Source organism: Artemia sp. Qi Xiang Cuo, chromosome 6 (assembly GCF_049724085.1).
Source record: "Artemia sp. Qi Xiang Cuo chromosome 6, ASM4972408v1, whole genome shotgun sequence".
In the NCBI taxonomy this organism is placed as follows: Eukaryota; Metazoa; Arthropoda; class Branchiopoda; order Anostraca; family Artemiidae; genus Artemia; species Artemia sp. Qi Xiang Cuo.
The window spans coordinates 14,652,201-14,672,876 of NC_142799.1; the positions used below are offsets into that span (position 1 = coordinate 14,652,201).

At 35.2% G+C, this 20,676-nt stretch overlaps 1 protein-coding gene across 2 annotated transcripts in view; it reads left to right on the forward strand.

Moving 5' to 3' along the window:
• LOC148950898 (RCC1 domain-containing protein 1-like) overlaps nt 1-20,676 on the forward strand; it is a 59,095-nt gene that overhangs the window by 18,267 nt on the left and 20,152 nt on the right. For both annotated transcript variants that reach the window (XM_089090507.1, XM_089090508.1), the window contains exons 2-3: nt 3,438-3,563; nt 14,581-14,669. In XM_089090507.1, coding sequence (XP_088946633.1) covers nt 3,438-3,563; nt 14,581-14,669 — 215 coding nt within the window. The remainder of the gene's footprint in view (nt 1-3,437; nt 3,564-14,580; nt 14,670-20,676) is intronic.

Here is a 20,676-nt window from a genome sequence, read left to right on the forward strand (position 1 = left end):
GTTTCTACGACATCGCCTTCTATAAAAACCTTATATGCCCCCAGGGAATAAATTTAAACCCTTGCCCTAAGGGTTGTGGGGGAGTATCCTCCTCAAAAATATATTTTCTATCTGGAAATCAACTACGCTGAACAAAATGGCTATCTCAAAATTTTGATTGGATGTGTTGGGGGTAATGATGGGCGGGGGGGGGGGGCTAGTTGCCCTCCAATCATTTTCGACTATTAAAAAGGGCACTAGCCCTTTAATTTCCAATCGAATGAGCGTGTTTTGAAGTTTCTACGACAACGCCTGCTATAAAAACCTTATATGCCCCCAGGGCATAACTTAAAACCCTTGCCCTGAGGGTTGTGGGGGAGTATCCTCCTCAAAAATATATTTTCTATCTTGAAATCAACTACGCTGAACAAAATGGCTATCTCAAAACTTTGATTGGATGTGTTTGGGGGAATGATGGGCGTGGGGGGGCTAGTTGCCCTCCAATCATTTTCGACTATTAAAAAGGGGACTAGTAATATCGATTTCCAATTGAATGAGCCCCCTTTGAAGTTTCTACGACGACCCCTTTCATATGAAGTGCCTCAGAGAAAAAAAATAAGTAATAATAAAACATTGGAGCAGTATGGCCTTTACTATACGCAACGCTACATCGTTGCCTCTGATGAAAGCTTCTAAGTATTATTTAGTTTGGGAAGGTGTTAATAATACAATTCTGTCTGCAAATTTTATTACTGAATGTATTTTAGATTGCTACAATTTGTAGATGCAATAATCTAATTATTAACATTGCAGTATTTGACTATAAAATAGTCTATAACTTAACACGGTTGTCATCTGATTGTATACTACTAAGTATAAACCTACGCAATAGTTATCATTCCTGAATCACTTTTAGGTGAAACGCGTTTTTCTCACTTGACAGTTTTTTTTTTTCAAAACGAGTTTTAGAATTTTGGTTACTATGGGCTGCAGTTTGATGTTTACCTGGCTGTAGCTACAACTGCAATCATGAAACAGCTAACATCATTAAATTTTCTATTGTGAGTCAAAGACTTGCAACATCAATACAGATCATTATGGTACATAGGAGCCCTGCTATTGATGTTGGAATTAAAAATCACCACCTGCAAGAACCTGTGAAATGTGAAAATAAGCTTAGGAAGTTTGACTGCCTTACTTGGTAGTTATGACTTTGGTAAACTTCAGGATGGGAATCAAGAGAGTAAATTTCCAAGAAAAGTTGGATATAAAAGTAGAGAGTGTAGGATTTGATAATATAGAAAACCATTGGAAAGAGTTTAGGAAAACAAGTTTGCATAGGAGGAGGGGATGTCTTTTGAAGTCAAGTTAGAAAAGGAGCTAGGAATATTAGCAAAGCGGTTTAGGGTTGGTGGAGGAGAGGACAGTTTTGAACACAAAGTTTCTGAGTGATAGATTTTACAAGAACAAAGACAAAGTAAAGGAAGTAGAGAAGACATTAAAATATAAATTAAGGAGGCTTAGAATAGAGGTTATGGATAAAATAGCTGATGATCTGTAATATGTAGCCAAATTGTATACTAGCAAGATATTGTATTGGTATATAAAAAAAAATAAAGAAATTGGTCAATCCTATCTGTTCTTGGTTAAACATAGGAACAGGGCCTCAATTAGTAATAAAAAATGTTTTAAGGGGAGCAAGGTCATTCAAAGGGGTGGGATCAACTGGGCCAGTGGCCGGGGAATTCACCACATCCATGGTTTAAAAAAAAATAATTATGTTAATCATTTTATGGTTCATAGGAATTTTTTCGGGGTGGGGGGTAGAGAACAAGTTTAATTTTACCCCCAGTTGCCACCAGCCTTAGGAACAACCCTGAAAGAGAGAGAAGATTTTGCGCTTGAGAAATGACAGAAAGAGTGAACATATTTTTTTGACAATTTTGAAGTGAAGGAACATTTCTTTTTCAAGAAGGTGTTAGACAATGCTAAAAGGATAAAAAAATAGTAAAGCCTCGGTAGCCAATGTTGAGGTAAAGTAGTTTTAAGCATATGTTGGCTACAAAGTTAAGAGACTCAGGATATGATTTTTGACAAAAGGGAAGTGCCTAGGGATCCTAAGAAACTTTAATCAAACCTTATTTTTGGAAATCTGGTTAGTGTGAGTGTAGTAATTAATAAAGCATTAGCTTGATTTCAAGATGAGGCAAACTACTTAGCTTGATGATACTGTTAGACTAAGATATGCTTTAGATGGAGTTGTCGTTGAAGAACAGTATGGGTTCAGGAAGGAAAGAGAATACATTGCCCAAATTTCATACTGACGTTAATAACATAGATTACCAACAGGCATTTGACCCAACTGATCAACAGTCGAACTAATCGGGATTGAGGAGGAGCGCGCACAGCTGTGTTTGCCTCATGTAGCTTGGTGCTGCAGTGAGTTGTTAGTAATAGTAGTAGTAGTATTTAGTTATTTCAGGTTATATCGGAATTGCGACTTTATTTCTCATGGAAAATTCTGCTGAACCTTTTTTGAAGGGCCTATTGTTGCATGGTGTATCATATAACCACATTAAAGTACCTAGTAATACATACACGAATAATAAACTATCTCAGATTTAGACTGTGAAAACAGTTTGAGTACCTTAGCTAAAAGTGTTGGTGATTTTTGTCAATTTTGGGAGGTTTTGAGGGTTCAGGGTGTGATACTATGTTTTAAATTAATGATAAGAATATTAAATCATGTTGACTAGGAGTAAATAAGGACGAAGAGCAAATGTTTGGTTATTGACCAGGTGGATTCTTTCTGGGTAGTGTTACTAGTAAAGATGGTGGATGCCTTGAAGATGTCAAAAATAAAATTAGCCAAGTAGGTCAAGGTGCTTTTACTCTGTTGAAAACAAGTGTGGAGGAATAGGAAGGTAAACTTTTGAACTAAAAGTAAGATATTGGAACCTATAGTAATGACAGCAGTCAAGTATGGATCTGAAATGTGGTTGCTTCCAAAGGCTTAGGAAGATATGTTAAATGTTTTCAGAGGAACTGTTAAAGAATTGCTTTAGGTAGGCCTACTCGTTTGACTGATCATATCAATCAAAAAGTGAAAAAAAGATGGTCTGGTACTACTTTCTATGATTATAATGAAGGAAAGGTTAAGGTGGCTAGGTCATGTTTTAAGGATGGCAGATTGACAAAAATCTACTTTTTAGGTCAGCCATCAGGGGGGCCCAATGAAAAGCAAGTCTTCCGCGAAGCTGGTCAGAAAATATAGTAAGAACGATTCCTAAGAAATCAGTAATTAATAGGAGAGAGTTAAGAAAGATGGTTTGAACTAATTGGGGTAGTGTGCATGGAGCTATGTTCGCCTCAGGTGACTTTATGCTGGAATATGTTGTTAGTAGTAGCAGAGTTCGCATGGGCAAAACTACTTACTGAATTTGGTTCCTTTTTTCCAGGTATTTCAATGCAGTTTTTTGGTTTTTCAGTGTTTAAGCAAATTGTGCCTGTCGATTTTACTTCCACTCCAATGCCAATCTATAATAAAGTTGTTGCTGACTTTGATTCTACGTTACAGCTTTCAGGTAATTCATTTCATTTAGGGTATCATTCGTATTCTTCTACAGTCCAAACATGTCCAAATTCATTATTTAGCAATCAGATTGTCAGTTTTTTTTAACTTTTTTTGTTATGATTTTTTTTGCTGACTTCTCAACCATTTATATAAACTATAAAAGTTCCAGTTTACTTTGTTGTGTCATGTTCATTTATGAATTTCAAAGTATTTTTTAAGCATTTGAATTTTTGACTTTCCTGTTTCAAAATTCCTTCGGGTAGTAAAACAGTTTATAAAAGTAAAAATTCTGCTGTTGTAAAGTGTATTTTATGGTATTCGAGTGGTGTAGTCGTAGATGCCTTTATTCTCCCTTTATAGGGGAGATAAACTCTGGCCCTAAGGTAATTTAACTTTGGTAGCGTGCCTTAGGCTATGACTGAACTAATGAGGCGTACCAACTGGGTATGTTCGAGGGGCTAAGGGTAGATCGTAGAGGGGTTGGCTAAAATGCAATACTTTTATTCAATTAACATATAATAATACCAGATATAGATATTCTACTGTGACTGGCTGTCCCAAGTAGACCACAAGTCTCAGAAACTACAACAATATATAATAAGATACTTAGACAGTTACAATGATAAGACAAGATTCCAAGGTATTCCTAAAAGCAACAGACCAGGGGTCAGTCCGGCATAAAGTTCGTATCAGATCACCCCTTCCGATAAAATGTATCTTTTATACATTTTTAGCAACCACACCTTCCTTTAACCAACCGACGCAAATAGCTAGGAAGTGGTATTTCTCAATTTCCCGTTAAACAGAAACTTGGCAGGATATATTCCTTATCTTAATAAAAAGTGGTATTTCGAAACTTCTTATTTGCGTCTTATATATTTTTACTAAATTAATAATTAACTAAATTAGAAAGCTTTACCACAATACTACCCATTTAAAGAAGAATTGTCCCAATTCTCAATATTTTATTTTTAAAACAACTTAATTTTATTTACAGCTAATAAGCTGCTATCTTTGGGTCACTATGTGCATCTACCCTCAGTGGGTTTCTTTAGGGTCATGTTTCTGGTCCAATATAGGTCTTATTATTTTTTTTGGTCGAAGGATTTCAATTTGAAATTCATCCTTGTTTCTCTTTTTCTCTGTCTCTAGGACTGAAAAATACTCTTTTACCCTTCTTCATATGCATCTTCTGTTTTAACTTGACCCCAAGCGGCTTTAGCATTATATTAGTGGTTCTGTCTAAATTAGATTTCAAGTTATATTAGAAAAGTTTATGAATTATTTGAGTTTTATTTTAATTCCCATTAATAATTTAATTTATCTGTGTGATGTGGTTGATATACCGTTTATTTTTCGTTTTAGAAATGCCTTGGGTAAATTACACATAACATTTTTGATTTTTTTTTAAATTTTCACATATTTTTCTAGCACTAAGTATTTTCACATATTTCAATAACATAAGTGATTTGAGATATGCAGCACATTTTCTAGGCCTAAATTAAGTTCTGATTTTATCTCAGTTTTTGATGAACTTGTAGTAAAGTCTGTAATACTGCTATAGTTTCCAAAATATCAGTTGATCAGGTATCGTTTCGTTTCTGATGGTATGAGATTATAGTATCAGGATACATTTGAAGTGGCTTCAAAATTTTTTACTTTCCAAAAATCTGTCAAAATATTATTGAAAGAAAAATGGATCTGAAAGGATGCTACGAAAAATTTGATTTCCAATAAAAATAGCTAAGGTTGTATCTAAAATAAATATTCACATTAGTATACACATAAAGCATAATTTGTTACTTATATATAGTAAAAAAATCATTCAAAATTTGTATATATCACTGCATTCTTTTTTTTAACGAAAGTTAATTAATTTTAATTACTTTCTCCTCTTTTAATTACTCCAAAAATAATATCCCGCTTAAATCGAAACATTATGTTTCTTCTTGGATTTATTCTTTCAAACTTAATACTTAACGGGTTATTTCACAATAAAAATTATTTATGCGTTGACTCGAAGTCAAACCTTTACATATACATTAAATCACTAGTTAAAACTTAAATTAAATTAAAGCATAGTATATATATATAAGCAATGTGTAATAACTTACAAAAGTATTATTTTTATTCGAAAAACTAGATAGGCTGTTTAAAAGCCCGTTAAAGTTCAAAGCATTTAAAAAAAAATAAAACACAGTATAGACTAGCATTAGAATTAATTCCAATTAGTGTTTTATGAATTGCTTATGAAGTATTAATGTAGAATACTTCTTGAATGATATAAAAATAAAAACACAAATACTCAACATTGAATTCACACGTAAGAAAACAAATGTGGAAGCTTAGCAAAAGTCGCTAAAGGAAGCAAAAAAAAAGAGTTGTTACCCAGCTGCGATGGGAACTCGGCGTAAAGTGAGAAATTTGGTGGAAGAAAGCGTTAATCACAGAAAAAGGAGGCAAGGATATAGGTCTTAAAAGGGTCTCCTTTGCCTGCACAGAGGACCTTCATCTGAATAATTGTGTTAGAAAAAGTTTAAATTCTGAATTAGCCGCACAAAATACGTCCGAAGAAAGTTCTAATTTGAATTTTAAGCCATGGCTGTTTTTGAGCCATGTGGATGTAAAGCTACCAGTGTATGAAAACTGTTTTGCTTGTTTACATAGAATATAAGGCACTTTAGAACAAACAGAGAGGGCAACGCCTCCTTTGCGGATTGCTAATATTGACAACCCTGGTCTTCTCTTACGGTTACTCAATGACGAATCAACCTCAAGTCTAGTCTGATTATACATCAGTAAGGTTTAGTCGAATACCATATAGAGTGTATATCAGACAAAAGACAGTCTGATAGTAGAAATCAAATAGAGTGAAGCCAATAGTCTCTTATATTCAAATTAGCCTACAAGTAGATTGTATCCAGGAACTAAATAGAAATAATATTACGGAAACAATTACACAGGACGTTACAGTTTATATTACAATAATTAACGTTCAAATTCCTAACCTTATACGGGTTAAGGTAAACTTAATAAACACTATATGTTTAGAATCAGCATTAAAAGACAATTCTTTTAATATGTATATTTTAAAAAAATTGGGGATTGTGAAAAAAAACGAAGGAGGTTTGACTACGGAAATAGAGTCACTGGAAGCTAGCAAATTTGGAGTTGAGCTCAATCACTGCTAAGTACATGCAATGCATCTACTGACCTTTGACTCTCTGAGGTAGCACTTACAGTCGAATTTGAAAAAAAAAGTGTTTTTGAAATTTTTTTAAATAATTATAATGGGAAAAACAGCAAGAGTTTACATTAAGTCGTAACATGTACAAGCTAGCTGTAATCTTATTATAATTAGTTATAGTCTAAGACAATATTTTTTTATTAGTTACAAATGGTAAAAAGAAAAAAAGAAATTTTAAAGAAGCGCTATAAAAGGTTTAAGCAAAAATTAGAATTAGAAAGAAAAATCAGTGCTAGGTAAAGGAAATGAAAAGCGATATAAAAATAAATTATAACCTAAAAACTTACCAGGAGGTAAAAGCCAACGAAAAATCCATTAAAAATAAGCCAAAAATAAACCTCATCGTCACAAGCAAACCACAGTAGTTCAAGGTAATAATTTAAGCTCTTGCGATGTATTGGATCTGAGAAAACGAATTGGCACAGGTGATCCCTAGTTTAAACAATTGGTTTTCACCTGTGCCAACCCAAACACCCAAATCCCAAGCCGTCGAACCCTAACAGAAACTAAACGTATCCACTTTTTTTTTGAAAATAAAATATAACATTACACAACAAAAGAACTTGCAGTAATGAACAGAAATTTATTCATACAATGTCCCCAGGTTTAAGTTTATCGATAAACCACAGATATCGGAAATAGTATTCAAAGTTATGTAGGCTTGCCAAGGGAATTATTGTCTTTCTTTCTTTGGAAAACAAAATAGTAATTAAAGCTAGGATAAAATTGGCAATCAGGATATCGTAAAAACTTACATTTTATGAAGAAATGAGAACTAGCAAACGTGGGGCAAAACTTAATTAAAAGTGTTCTAAAAATCAGCTGAAAAAAATACAGTACTTTTCTAATACGAACACTTTCGGATGAAGAAATTTAAATAATTTCAAAAAAAGGTGCAGCAATAGACACCCCCACCCCTTAAAAATAAAGGGATAATTGAATTTGACCATAGAAGGGCAATTAGCATAATAACTTGTTAAGTATTTTGAAAAATACGTGAAACCTGAGGCCTATAAATATAGGCTTAAGAAAGACCTTTTTTATTGAAAAAGCGGAAAAGGACTTGAAAAAACCCTTATGCTCCATTGGAATAACGAATCAAAAAAAGGAGAAAGGTTCAAGTTGAAAATATAGACAAACGAAATTAAAAGGAAAAGAACTGAATGGAGTCAGTTAAACTCTGTTATACGCACTTATTGAACTTGCCGAACGAAACTAGTACGAAAAATGTACTAAATAAGTACAAAATGAGTAGCATTCATACTACAGAGTTGTGTGCTATGATTACTGTGTGTTATGTTTGTTACAAATTACTGTGTGCCATGAAGGCCAGGTATTTTTTCTGCAGAAGGGCTACATTTACGATAAAAGAATAGCCCAAAAAAAAATTGTGGCAAAAAATCAAAAGGTGTGATAGTAATATAAACAATTAATTATTGTGTGTGCAGGTTCATAATAGTCCTTTTAGCTGTAGCTGATGACAAGAGGACCTGGAAACGTTATAAGGAGCTACCAGAAGGCAGTCCTGGTAAGCAAACCTTCAGAGTACAGTCAAGAGCCATTTGATAATGGCATAAGAGGTATAAGGTGAACAGCTAAATTTTTTTAACTTATCAGATCCAAGCTGTAAATGAAGCCTTAACCCAAAAGGACATTAAAGCTGAAAAAAAGAGGGATTACAGACAAAAACGTTATAAAACTGTCTCAAGTACCTAAAAATTCGAAAAGAATTGAAAATCTCAAAAGTCTGAATTAACAAACAGGCATATAGTAAGCTAATGACAGTTAATGAAACGAGTGGGTTCGAAATAGAACCAAAGTGGTAAAACAAAGATAAGAAAATGTATATAGTCGTATACGGAAAAGATATACAAATGTAGTTTCGTTTTTGTTTTCATAACGTCTTTAATGGTCATAAGAGTTCTCCTCACAGCTGAACTATATCTTTTTTTTATCATAGTATGAGTCTCACTATCTTCAGAGGCATATTCTTTTTTGTATCTCCATATTTTGGTTAAAATGGCGACTTTAAAATTAGACGGTCATGCCATGTTTTCCTGCGGTGGACCTCAGGGGTAAAAAAAATGGCATGAGAGGAGGGCCTTGTTGCCTTCTGATTATTTTCAGTTCCTTTAAAAGGCCACTAGAGCTTGTGATGTTTGTCTGAATCAGATTTTTCCCGAACTTCTGTGACTACAGGTTGAAAATTATCATTCCCCATCAAAAAAGTAAAGAAATTACATAAATAAATAAAAAAAACACACACACAGTTTTGACACAAACAAATATGAATTTTCGAATATCTGCTGTTCAGGGAGACCTTGGGGATTCGGAAAATGCAATTTTTTGTGCAAATTGGAACATTTTTTTTTTTGGGGGGGGGGGGTTCTCCCTTGTTTCTGAAATTGTCCAAATTTGCCAAGGTTAAAAACTTTTCATCAATAAGTTTAAACTTAATATATGGAATTACAACAAATCGATATTTTTTATTTATATACCGTTTTCAAACTTCTGTGTTTTAGAGTTTGGTTACCATTGGAACGCGTTGTTCTATAATTAATCTCGGACTTACTGTGTAGTTCTCGGACTTACTATGTTGTTTGCTGATTGTACGGGGTGTAGTGTCTCTGGACCCAATGATCTGATACTTCGGCAAAATGTATGTCAGTCAATTTATAGAATTCTATTGTGGTTTAAATCTAATCGTCCGACAGCAAATTCTGAGAAGACGAAATTTATCATTTACTCTCGGACTTCAACTTCTTGTCCTGGACTCCAGTCAGTTGAGGCTTCAAACAACGTACGTATTGAGCTGCTTAGCTTTGTACCTTACTTAGGAATTATCATTGATGAAAGCCTGTCACTCAAGCACCATATCAGCCATCTTCAGTTGAAATTAAGCGGAAATATTGGAATGATGCGTCACCTTAAGTTTATTTTACCTTATAATGCATTGAGATCCGTCTATTTTAGCTTAGTATATTCCTATCTTAATTATTACCCACTTGTTTATTCCAACACATTTAGGAGCCACCTACTGTCACTCCAGAGACAACAGAATAAAAAGATTACGAGTACTGAAAGAATATGTCCCATCTCCTGTTTTGTTACCAAGTAAATCAAGTACTCAGAGTATGTATGTTATATTGAATATCCTTCCAGTTAACCAGTTTGTGATTTTTTTTTGTTAGTTCTGTTTATTGTTCAGTATTGTAAGAAGGCATTGCCGGCGTATTTTTATGAATCTGAGCTGGTACAGGTATTGGATGAGGTGGATTCATGTCGACAGTCCAGGAGGCGGTGGATGGTCCGTCAGCCGCTGATTAAATCCGAGAGATGGCGTTTTTCACTAAGAAATAGTTTAGTTACAGTATGGAATAAATTTTGTCAAAATTGAAATCTATCTCTTCCCCTGTCAACACTAAAAAATAAAATTGAGGAATGCTTAATGAAGATGTAATTTGTTAATATGTATGTGTATGTGTACATATATGTATGTCTATATTGGTATATATGTGTGTATGTGCTTGCACATACATCTGTACGCCTCCTTTTGTATGGTGTGTTTGGGGAGGAGTTGGTTCCTTTTCCCCTGTTGATGAGTTGAATAAAGTCAGTAAATTTTTTGGTTTTTTTTTTTTTTTTTTTTTGTGGGTTGAGGAGTCTGGAAGGGTGAGTTACCTATTTTTTGTATTTTATTTTTAAGGGTAGTTTGAAATAGAAAATTGAAGATTTTGGTTTAAATCCCTATAAGTGGAATATTAGTAGAGGTACAATTAATTTAAATTTATGTGTTAAGTGTTTTTTTCGTCCCGACTCTGTCGAGTTTTCTCTCTGTCGAGAATTTAATATGTTGTGTAAACATAGTATTAATAATAAAACCTAGAACCTAGGAAATGTTGAAATATAAAAAAGAACTGTTGAAATATAAAAAAAAAATTGTAGGAAGCAAAATTAAGTCTTGTTGTTGTTGTTGTTTGGGGTTTGACGCGTTCAATCAATAGGTCATATGCGTTCGTATCACTCGATTATTCTGTGCCTTCTCTAATCACTAGCTTGCTTGAGTGTCGCTTCAGTCAATATTCACTGAACCTGATCCTGTATCACATATCTTGTTATTGGTAGGGAGTTATTCATTTGCAGTAATTGCTGGAGCTAAAAAACGGAAATCAAAATAATGCGGCTATGCTTTGTCATACAGCAATTAGAATACATATACAACACGATTACCATAGGCAGCGCAATAGCGCTGCCTAAGTAAAGCGCGATGTGGGCACAATGTATTATTTATTTATGTATTTTTTTTTTTTTGGTCTTTGACCAGGGCACTTCGTATCGAAGGACTTGTCGTAGAAACTTTGAAAAGAGCTCATTCGATTGGAAATTGAAACGACTAGTGCCCTTTTTAATAGTCAAAAATGATTAGAGGGCAACTAACCCCCCTCCAACGCCCATCATTTCCCCAAACATATTCAATCAAAATTTTGAGATAGCCATTTTGTTCAACGTAGTTGAAAGGTCCGGAAATTATGTATCTTAAGATGAAAACCTCCCCACAGCCCTCAAAGCAAGGGTTGTAATTTATGCCCCGGGGGCACTTCATGTTTGTATAGAAAAGGGGATCGTATAAACTTCGGAGGGGGCTCATTGGATTGTTAATCAGAAGTTTTAGTGCCCTTTTTGAGATTCAGAGTAATCGGAGGGTGGATACCCCCCCCCCACACACACATCTCATATTTTCCCAAAATGTATCTGATAGTAATTTTGAGATGGCCATTTGTGGTCGTAGAAACTTTGAAAACGGCTCATTCGGTTGGAAATTGAAAGAGCTAGTGCCGTTTTTAATAATCAAAAGTAATTGGAGGTAACTACCCCCCCCCCCTTTTCACGCCCACCATTTCCCCAAACACATCTAATCAAAATTTTGAGATATCTATTTTGTTCATTGGAATTGAAAGGTCCAGAAATTATGTCTTTGAGGATGACAACCCCCCTCCCCCCCATACACAAACATAATCACCAGGGCAAAGGTTATAACTTATGCCCTGGGGGCATATAAGGTTTTTATGGAAAGGTTGATCGTAAAATCTATGGAATGGGCTCATTGAATTGGAAATCAGATGTTCTAGTTCCCTTTTTAAGATTCAGAATGATCAGAGGGTGAGTACTCCCACACACCTCGTATTTTCCAGAAATGAATCTGATAGAAATTTTGAAATGGTCATTTGTTGTCTTGGAAATTTCGAAAAGAGCTCATTAAATTGGAAATTGAAAAGGCTAGTGCTATTTTAATAGTCGAAAGTGATTGGAGGACAACTAACCCCGCTCCCACGCCCACCATTTCTCTTAACACATCTAATCAAAATTTTGAGATAGACATTTTGTTCAACGTAATTGAAAGGTCAGGATATTATGTCTGTGAGGATGGCAACCCCCCCCCCCCCGCTCCCCACACACACACAGCTATCAGTGCAAGAGTTATAAGTTATGCCCTGGGGCATATAAGGTATATACAGAAAAGGGTGATCGTAAAATCTCTGGAATGGGCTCATTGGATCTGAAATCAGATGTTCTAGTCCCTCTTTAAAGATTCAGAGTGATCGGAAGGTGGATACCCCACCCCCCCCTCATAATTTTCCGAAATGTATCTGATAGAAATTTTGAGATAGCTACTTGTTGTCTTAGAAACTTCGAAAAGAGCTTATTCGATTGGAAACTGAAAGGGCTAGTGCCCTTTTTAATAGTCGAAAGTGATTAGAGGGCAACTAACCCCCTCCCACATCCACCATTTTCCCAAACCCGTCCAATCCAAATTTTTTTATAGCCATTTTGTTCAGCGTAATTGAAAGGTCCGGAATTAAGTCTTTGAGGATGACAACCTCTCCACAGCCCTCAGGGCAAGGGTTGTACCTTTGTAAAGTATTTGGGGGTGAAAAGGGACAACTTATTTTTGGGATCCAGTATGTAATTGTTCAGAGGGATTACTATTGAATTCTCATGGGGAGACAGTGTCCCATATTCTGTGGTATAGGTCAATGTCATCACTAATTGTTTTCACAAGGCCAGATGCATTCACAATCAGTTTGAATTGTTTCAGGGAGAATTTGTTTGTCTTTGGAGCATAACAATTCAGAATGCTAATCCACTTATCGCTCTCAAGTAGTTTTATGTCAATTGTTTCAACCTCCATTTCCCCTTGAGGGCTAGGGTCATGCTTAATAAGACACAGTAGGCCACCACCTGTTTCTTGGACGCTATCCCAACGGGCAATATTATACCCTTGGAAATCATGAGCCGTATTCTCCTGTTTTAAAAAGTCTCTTGAAGTAGAAAAACATTAGGCTTATGCTTGACTTAAATGTTTTGGAGTTCTTTTATTTTGGCTTGGTTAAATCCCTGGGGATATTCTTCAAGGGTGTGTTGTCCAGTACATACGAACAGAAAATATTACATATATACTTGGGTTCACCCCCTAGTCAATACCTCACTCTTTAAGCCAGAGAATTTTCAGTACTTTCATAAGAGCTATTTATTCTAATTGACGGCCTTTGTGATTAAGCGGTCAGTTTTAAAGAATTGGAACAAAATTCGAACTTTCGCTTAAAAAGCAAGGTATTGACTAGGGGGTGAACCCCCTAATATACGTATTAAAAATATATGAACATAGAAGGTTGTTACGTAAATTAATTCGTAAGTTACGTGTATTTATTTTTAATATCAACATTCGTAAATATAATGAAACAAGTTTCGAAAGAGCGATTTAACTAAATAAAATTTAATTAACGTGAAAATTTTGTTTTAATTATTCATGTACTGGAGCCAAGATCAAAACCTGCATTTATTCAAAAACGTTCAAAAATTAAATAAAAAAACAAGTTTTTTTAACTGAAAGTAAGGAGCGACATTAAAACTTAAAACGAACAGAAATTATTCCGTATATGAAAGGGGCTGTCCCCTCCTCAACGCCTTGATTTTTACGCTAAAGTTTGACTTTCTCACAACTCTATTTTTTTTTAAACAATGAAAAACATTAGCGTAAAGAGCAAGGCGTTGAGGAGGGGACAGCCCCTTTCATATACGGAATAATTTCTATTCGTTTTAAGTTTTAATGTCGCTCCTTACTTTCAGTTAAAAAAAACTTGTTTTTTTTATTTAATCATAAGAAAAGATTTAAAAGAAGCTGGCACTTCAGGGAAGGAGCAAAAAGAGAAGCTCGAAGCAGAGTTAGAGAAAAGAGGAGCTATTGTAGTGGTGTTAGTCGGGAGTTGCTAAAATCTGTGATGAGTCAATAGTAGTAGTAGCTGTACTATTACAACAATTATGTTAGCCAAAAATCCCCTGACTCGCCTATAGACCACTGGCTCTTGCTTTTGTCCCTTAAGTATTGTCATGGGTCGTGTACATAGAACCCAGTTGGGATCATAAATATAGATTTTAAACCTTTGCGTTTCTTAAAATTAATAGAGAAAAGAAAATTCTCACAAGCCACCCTCTATCGGCTAACGATAGTTACGCTTCCAGCAAATACTCCTCACTCCTACCAATGTCTGTCTGTCTTAGTTGCCGTCTGACATATATGACTGTGAAGTCCAATGTGATGAGGATGCAATTGCTTGCTGTTAAACAGTAGCGAGATTCATATTAAGATATCTGATGTTTTTCCAACAATGCTCCTAACATTTTAAAATTTCTTCTCAAATAATATTCGGTGCAAAGCCTTATTAAGTTCCTGTGTTAATCATTGTAAGTGTAATTCTAATTTTGCTTATTCAAATTTTAGATGGAAATAAGCTAGTCTATTCTACATTTGTTGATGGTCAGGTTACATCTGAAATTGTAACTCCTCCCAGCGATTTCAATTTCGAAAAGGTAAATATCGAGCCCTTTCTTTCATCTTTCCACCAAGATTTTTATGTAAGCTAAATTATTTTTTTGTTGACGGTCTGAGTTACTGCCATCATTGTCGTATTTTCAACAAAATTTAAGTTCTAATAGTTGAGGGTTCTGTTTGTATTTTCTGTGCTCAAAAGTTTTGACTGTGAATAGAAATGACACTTTGGTGAGGTTTTATTTTTATACAAACCATATGTGGATTCTTAAAATTCAAAACTGATAAATTACTTTGGTAATTAGTAAAAATAAAAGGTCTATTTGCTTTTTCTCTTCGCTCCTTGAATGTTGTCCTTATTATGCTGCTAAATGCAAAATGCCAAAGTATTCCAACGAAAAAGTGAAGTGCAATATTGCAAATTTAAAGGAGAAAAATTTTAACCTTTCTCTCGATATAAGAATAAAACTCACAATGAACATAAATCATCCCAACGACAAAGCCAAATTTATAATGAATAGTAATTACCACAACTGCTTTGATAGTCGACGTATCAAACAGTTCGTGGTAACGAACTGCAAAGTGAGGAGCGACTCGACTCGAAAGTAACCGAAGCTTTAAAAAACAGAGTTTGATAACAATAGATACATCAAAAGAATCGAATTTTTATGCTGATTCGAAATATATATAATATAATGTTACCCATCAAATATTACGAGCCTGAGAAAATTTGCCAATTTTTGAAAAACGGGGAATACCTCCAAAACGTCAAACGATCTTAATGAAAATCATACCATCAGATTCAACATATTAGAGAACCCTGTCGTTAAGGTTTTAATTTCCTATATATAAAAACGGGAAATTTTGCATTTTTTTGCCAGAAGAAAGATTTTTTTTTTACACCGTGATGATTGTATCAAATCTGTGGTCCTAGAAGATCGGAAGAGGGTGCATTTAATCGGAAATAAAAAGTTCTTGTGCCCTTTTTAAGTTATCAAAAAGACTGGAGGGCAGCTAGAGCCTCCTTCCTACGCTCCTTTTTCCCAAAGTTGTCTGATCAAAATTTTGAGATAGCCAATTTGTTCAGCATAGTTGAAAGGCCAGATAACTGTGTCTTTGGTGATAGCTTGGCCCCCCACAGCCCCTAGGGAAAGGGCTGTAATTTGCGAAATCTACCCATTATTTACTTATAGCATTTGCTATTAGGAAGTATAGAGACATATTTGGTGTATGGGGGGAATTTTCTGTTTGGAGGGATTTTTCACGGTGGCAATTTCCATGGGGAAGGAAGTTTCTGGGGGTGTGCTTTCCTCGAGAAATTTTATACTGGCGGAATTTGTCAGAATTCGTACACGAAATTCTTTTTATTCGTCTTACTTTATCTTTGCCGGCTAAATTTAACATGTGGAGATGTTCTGGGGGAAATTTTCAGAGGGGTCGGAATTATCTTAAGGATTTTTCCAAGGGGGGTATTTTCAGCGCGAGAAACCCCATGGGAGAATTTTCCGCAAAAGTAACTTTCCACTGGAGGTGGGGGATTTCTGGAAAAGTTTTTCCCCGGAGGGGGATTTCCGACTGGATTTGAGAAACGATTAGGAAAGTCTTTTCAAATGAAAATAGGCTAAGGAAAATTTTTCTGGCGTAATCGTCCGTGAGAAATTTTTCTGAAGAATTCAGCGAGGGTTTAATTGTGCAGAGGGTGATTTACAGGTACGTGGGGGGGGGGTAAAATTTACGTGGGAGGAGCCTTACATTGGGGAATTTTCTATGGGGGAGGGAATTCTTCATGTAGAGAAGTTTATTTTCTCGGCATCATTTGAAAACGATTAGAAATCTTAGGAACCGCAATACCGCTGCTTAAGTAAAGAGCGATATGGGCACAGCGATATGGGCACATCTATTATTATTATTATTATTATTATTTTTTAGACCAGGATACTTCGTATAGAAGGAGCTGTTGTAGAAACTTCGAAAATGGTGCATTCGATTGAAAATTGAAAGGGCTATGCCCTTTTTAATAGTTGGAAGTGATTGGAGGGCAACCATTCCACCCCCCCCCCCCCATCCCCGTCATTTCCCCAAACACATCCAATCAAAATTTTGAGATGTCAATTTTGTTCAGCGTAGTTTAAAAGTCTGGAAATTATGTCTTTGAGTATGAAACCCCCGCCCCCCACAGCCCTCAGGGCAAGGGTTGTAAGTTATTCTCTGGGGTTATATAATGTTTTAATAGGAAGGTGGATCGTATAAACTTTGGAGGGGGCTCATTGAATTGGTAATCAGAAGTTCTAGTTCATTTTTGAAGAGTCAAAGTGATCGGAGCGTAGCTACCCCCTCCCCCCTTAAAGGAGCTAATTCGATTCAAAATTAAAAGTTCTAGTGCCCCTTTTAAGAGTAAAAAAAGATTGGAGGGCAAGCAGCCATTCTCCCAAGCCCATTCATTTTCCAAACACATCTAGTCAAAATTTTGAGACAACCATTTTGTTCAGCATAGTAGAACGGCCCAGCAACTATGTCTCTAGAAATATAGGGTATGTCAATCGCCACAATTATGCAATTGACCATTATACTTTGAAATTAAACCAAAGGCACTGTGTATGGTTGCCAAAAAGTAACCTCACCAATATCTCTAGAACGACAAGGGGTATTAAGTTGAAGCTTTCGGGCTCCTACTATTACTACTTGTGCTCCTACAATTTAAATAGATAAAAAGAGTGTCGGTGTATCCAGGTTGTCAAAGAGCATAGATAGAATGTTTTGCGAATGATGTTAAGTTTTGTTTTTCAGGTCAACTTGAGGAGGAATAAAATTAAATTAAACAATAATATTTTTGTTTAGATTAAAGGTTGTTGAAAAAGTTTCTCCAATATACAAATAGCAAGCCAAACTATGGATTCTGATAAAAAAAAAAGATATAAAATGTTCTTTTTTTCCATGATAAAGACTGTAAAAAAAACGAACAGAAAATAATTAAAAAAACACTTTTAAAATTAATTAAAGCAGAAATCGATTCAAATAATCTTCCAAGCGTAAAACTACCACAAATCACCATCAATAAATAGATGAAACGGAAAACAAACTTATTACAATAAATAACCGAGTCAAACTCAAAACAAGCAAAAATTAACATGAGTAGGGCTGACAACCCTCATACCATCTGAAGACCAGGACATAATTTGAACTTTACTGAAAACCTAATATATTTTAAATATTTTTACTTTTTTCACTTTAATAAATAAAAAATTATCAAAACTTGAAGGAATAAATGTCAGTATATGAAACTGACAATCCACGGTCCTTTTTTTTCCCCCAGTTAAGCGGAAATTATGTTCTGGTCTTGAGAAGGCATGGCGGTTGTCAACTTTACTCATGTTAATTGTTGCTCATTTTGAGTTTGACTCGGTTGTTTATTGAAATTTCTGTTCTTCTTGGGCTTCATCTATTTATTGATGGGGATTTGTGGTAATTTTACGCTTGGAAGGTTATTTGAATCTATTTCTGCTCATTTTTGGCTTAATGTAGCCTAAGTCTTTAATTTTCTTTGAAAAACTTGTTTTGTGAAAAAAACATTTTAAATTAATTAAAAACAATGTTCAACAGAAAGTAGAGAGCAACATTAAAACTTAAAACGAAGTGAAATTATCCCCTGTATTTGGAGGGTTGCCACCTCCTAAATTTTTCGCTCTTTATGCTACACTTTGACTTTTTGTCCTGATTCTTTAAGAACAACTTTTGAAATACAAGGCCGTTTAATTAGAATAAGAAGTTTTTTTTAAGTAGTAAAGAAGCATAGCGTGAAGAGCGAGGGATTGAGGAGGGGGCAACCTATCTATTATACGGAACAATTTCTGCTGGTTTTAAGTTTTAATGTTGCTCCTTACTTTCAGTTAAAAAGCTTGTTTTTTATTTAGTTTTCTTCTTTGTGGCCTTCAACGAGAAGGCTCTCCACTTTTAAGAAGAAAGCGTGATTCCCAAGCCATCTCCCAGTCTCCTTTGCATTGCCAGGTTCGCTGATTTAATTTTGGAGGTTGCATAAGAAGGTTTCCACGGCCACTGACTTCAATTTGATCACCAGCGAGAGCATATGACCTTCAACTCTAAAATAGTCAGGGTGGTCTTTAACGAATAGAGCTATGTAAGATGATTTGTTTTGACAGTGATATCTGCAGAAATCAGCAAATTGCTCAAACCCGAACAAAATAAGTAGATCGGAGATGTCTCCCCTCTTCCTCTAAGTAGTTTTGCTATGCAGTCATTCCCTATGAAGAATATTGAATTCTCCATCGAGTAGAGTAGCAGAAATAGTATATTTCCAGCATATATAATCAAGGGATGCTTTAAGGTACCTAGTAATCTGGCAGGTTGGAGGGTTAAAAAATGCGCCGATTATTCCAGGCTTATTTTGGACCGTCCACAGAGCTAGTCCTAGTCCATAGTCCACAGAGCTTCATTCACGGTTTCACCTGAGTAGCAATATAATATCCCATTATGACAACCTCCCTGCTCTGTATTTCTTTGTTCAGGTCGGTTTCAGCATTGCATATATTAGCCTGTTTGATGGAATTCACTCAAGACAGGAGCTAGACGAGTTTACTTCAGTGACCATACACTTTGAAATGGGCTATTGTAAAAATGTTTGGTTTGAGAGTCAGGGAAGGTGTGCCAAATGTCGTCTAAGGAAGGGTAGTTTGATGCAAGGCTAATTCTGATGAAATTTGATCAGCTAAAAAATCGTGTGATCGGTTGGTTAGCACAAAATAACTTATACGTCCGTTGACATCACATTTTTCGTATGGGGAATGGAGCCTAAGAACCTACATCAATCATCAGTAATAGAGGTGGTCAACTTAAGAAGCGGTGTAAAAGCACATCCCCCATAGGTAGAAATGTACCACCGAGTGGCAGCATAACCTTTACAACTGGAAGACTATAAGATTAACAGTTTGATAGTTTAAGCCATCTGGGTATCTCAGGTTTTCAACCTTTTTCGACCATTTGGCTTTATGTGGGCCAAAATTGTTATTTTGACTGCACCAAATGGCATAAATCTGTGCTGTGCTTGCAGCAATATTTTTACGGGTCTAACTAATTTATCTTATATTGCTTACGCAGATGATTTATTACTTATTAGCCGTTCAAAATTCACCCTAGCTAAGTCTACCCAGTTTGTTTCTAAGCTTTTTGAAAAAATTGGCCTCGTGCTTAATGCTGAAAATGTGAGTATATAGTTTTCAATGCTAAAAGCCCAAGTAGTGATTTGAGTTGTAGTTCTTTTTCAGTTAAGCTGGCTCCTGCGTTGCGTTGGCTTGGGATTAGTATCTGCTCTTCTATTTCAGCTATCCGTGCTAGTGCACTTCCAGATATTAAGAATAAGCTTAAAGTGGTTATGCTAAAATTGTCATTCTCGTAAGGCATTGGCTAAACTTTATTCAATATATTGCGACCAATCAGGTTTTCGCCCATTTTTTAATACTAGTGATTTGCAGGATATTAGACTTTTGTATTTCCGCTATTGTAAATATCTTTTGTAATTGCCTCGTTTGTATAGAAACCGTAAGACTATTCGAATGTTTAATGCAACTGATATATTGACGTCATATAATAAGTTGGACTGTAAGTTAAAAGATGAGGCCTGCAAGCGGTTGGGTCCTTTTCATCCTCTTGTGCGATTGTTCTGACTTGCGTTTGTAGTTCTTTATATTGATGTTGTCTTGCATGTGTTTTATTTTGTATGTCTTTTCCTTTTATTTTCTTTTGTTACTCCACTTTTTTATAATGTCAGTGGGTCAAAAATAAATTATTAATTATTATTATAACCAGTTTTTCAAAGAAAAGTCTAGAGTTTCGTTAAGCCAAAAATGAGCAGAAATGTAGTTAAATAGTCTTCCAAGCGTAAAGATACCGCAAATCATCACCAGTAAATAAACGGAACTCAAAACGAACTGAAATTAAAATAAATAACCGAGTCAAACTCAAAACGAGCAAAAATTAACATGAGCACGGCAGACAACCCCTATGCCTTCTCAAGGCCTGAAAATAATTTGCACT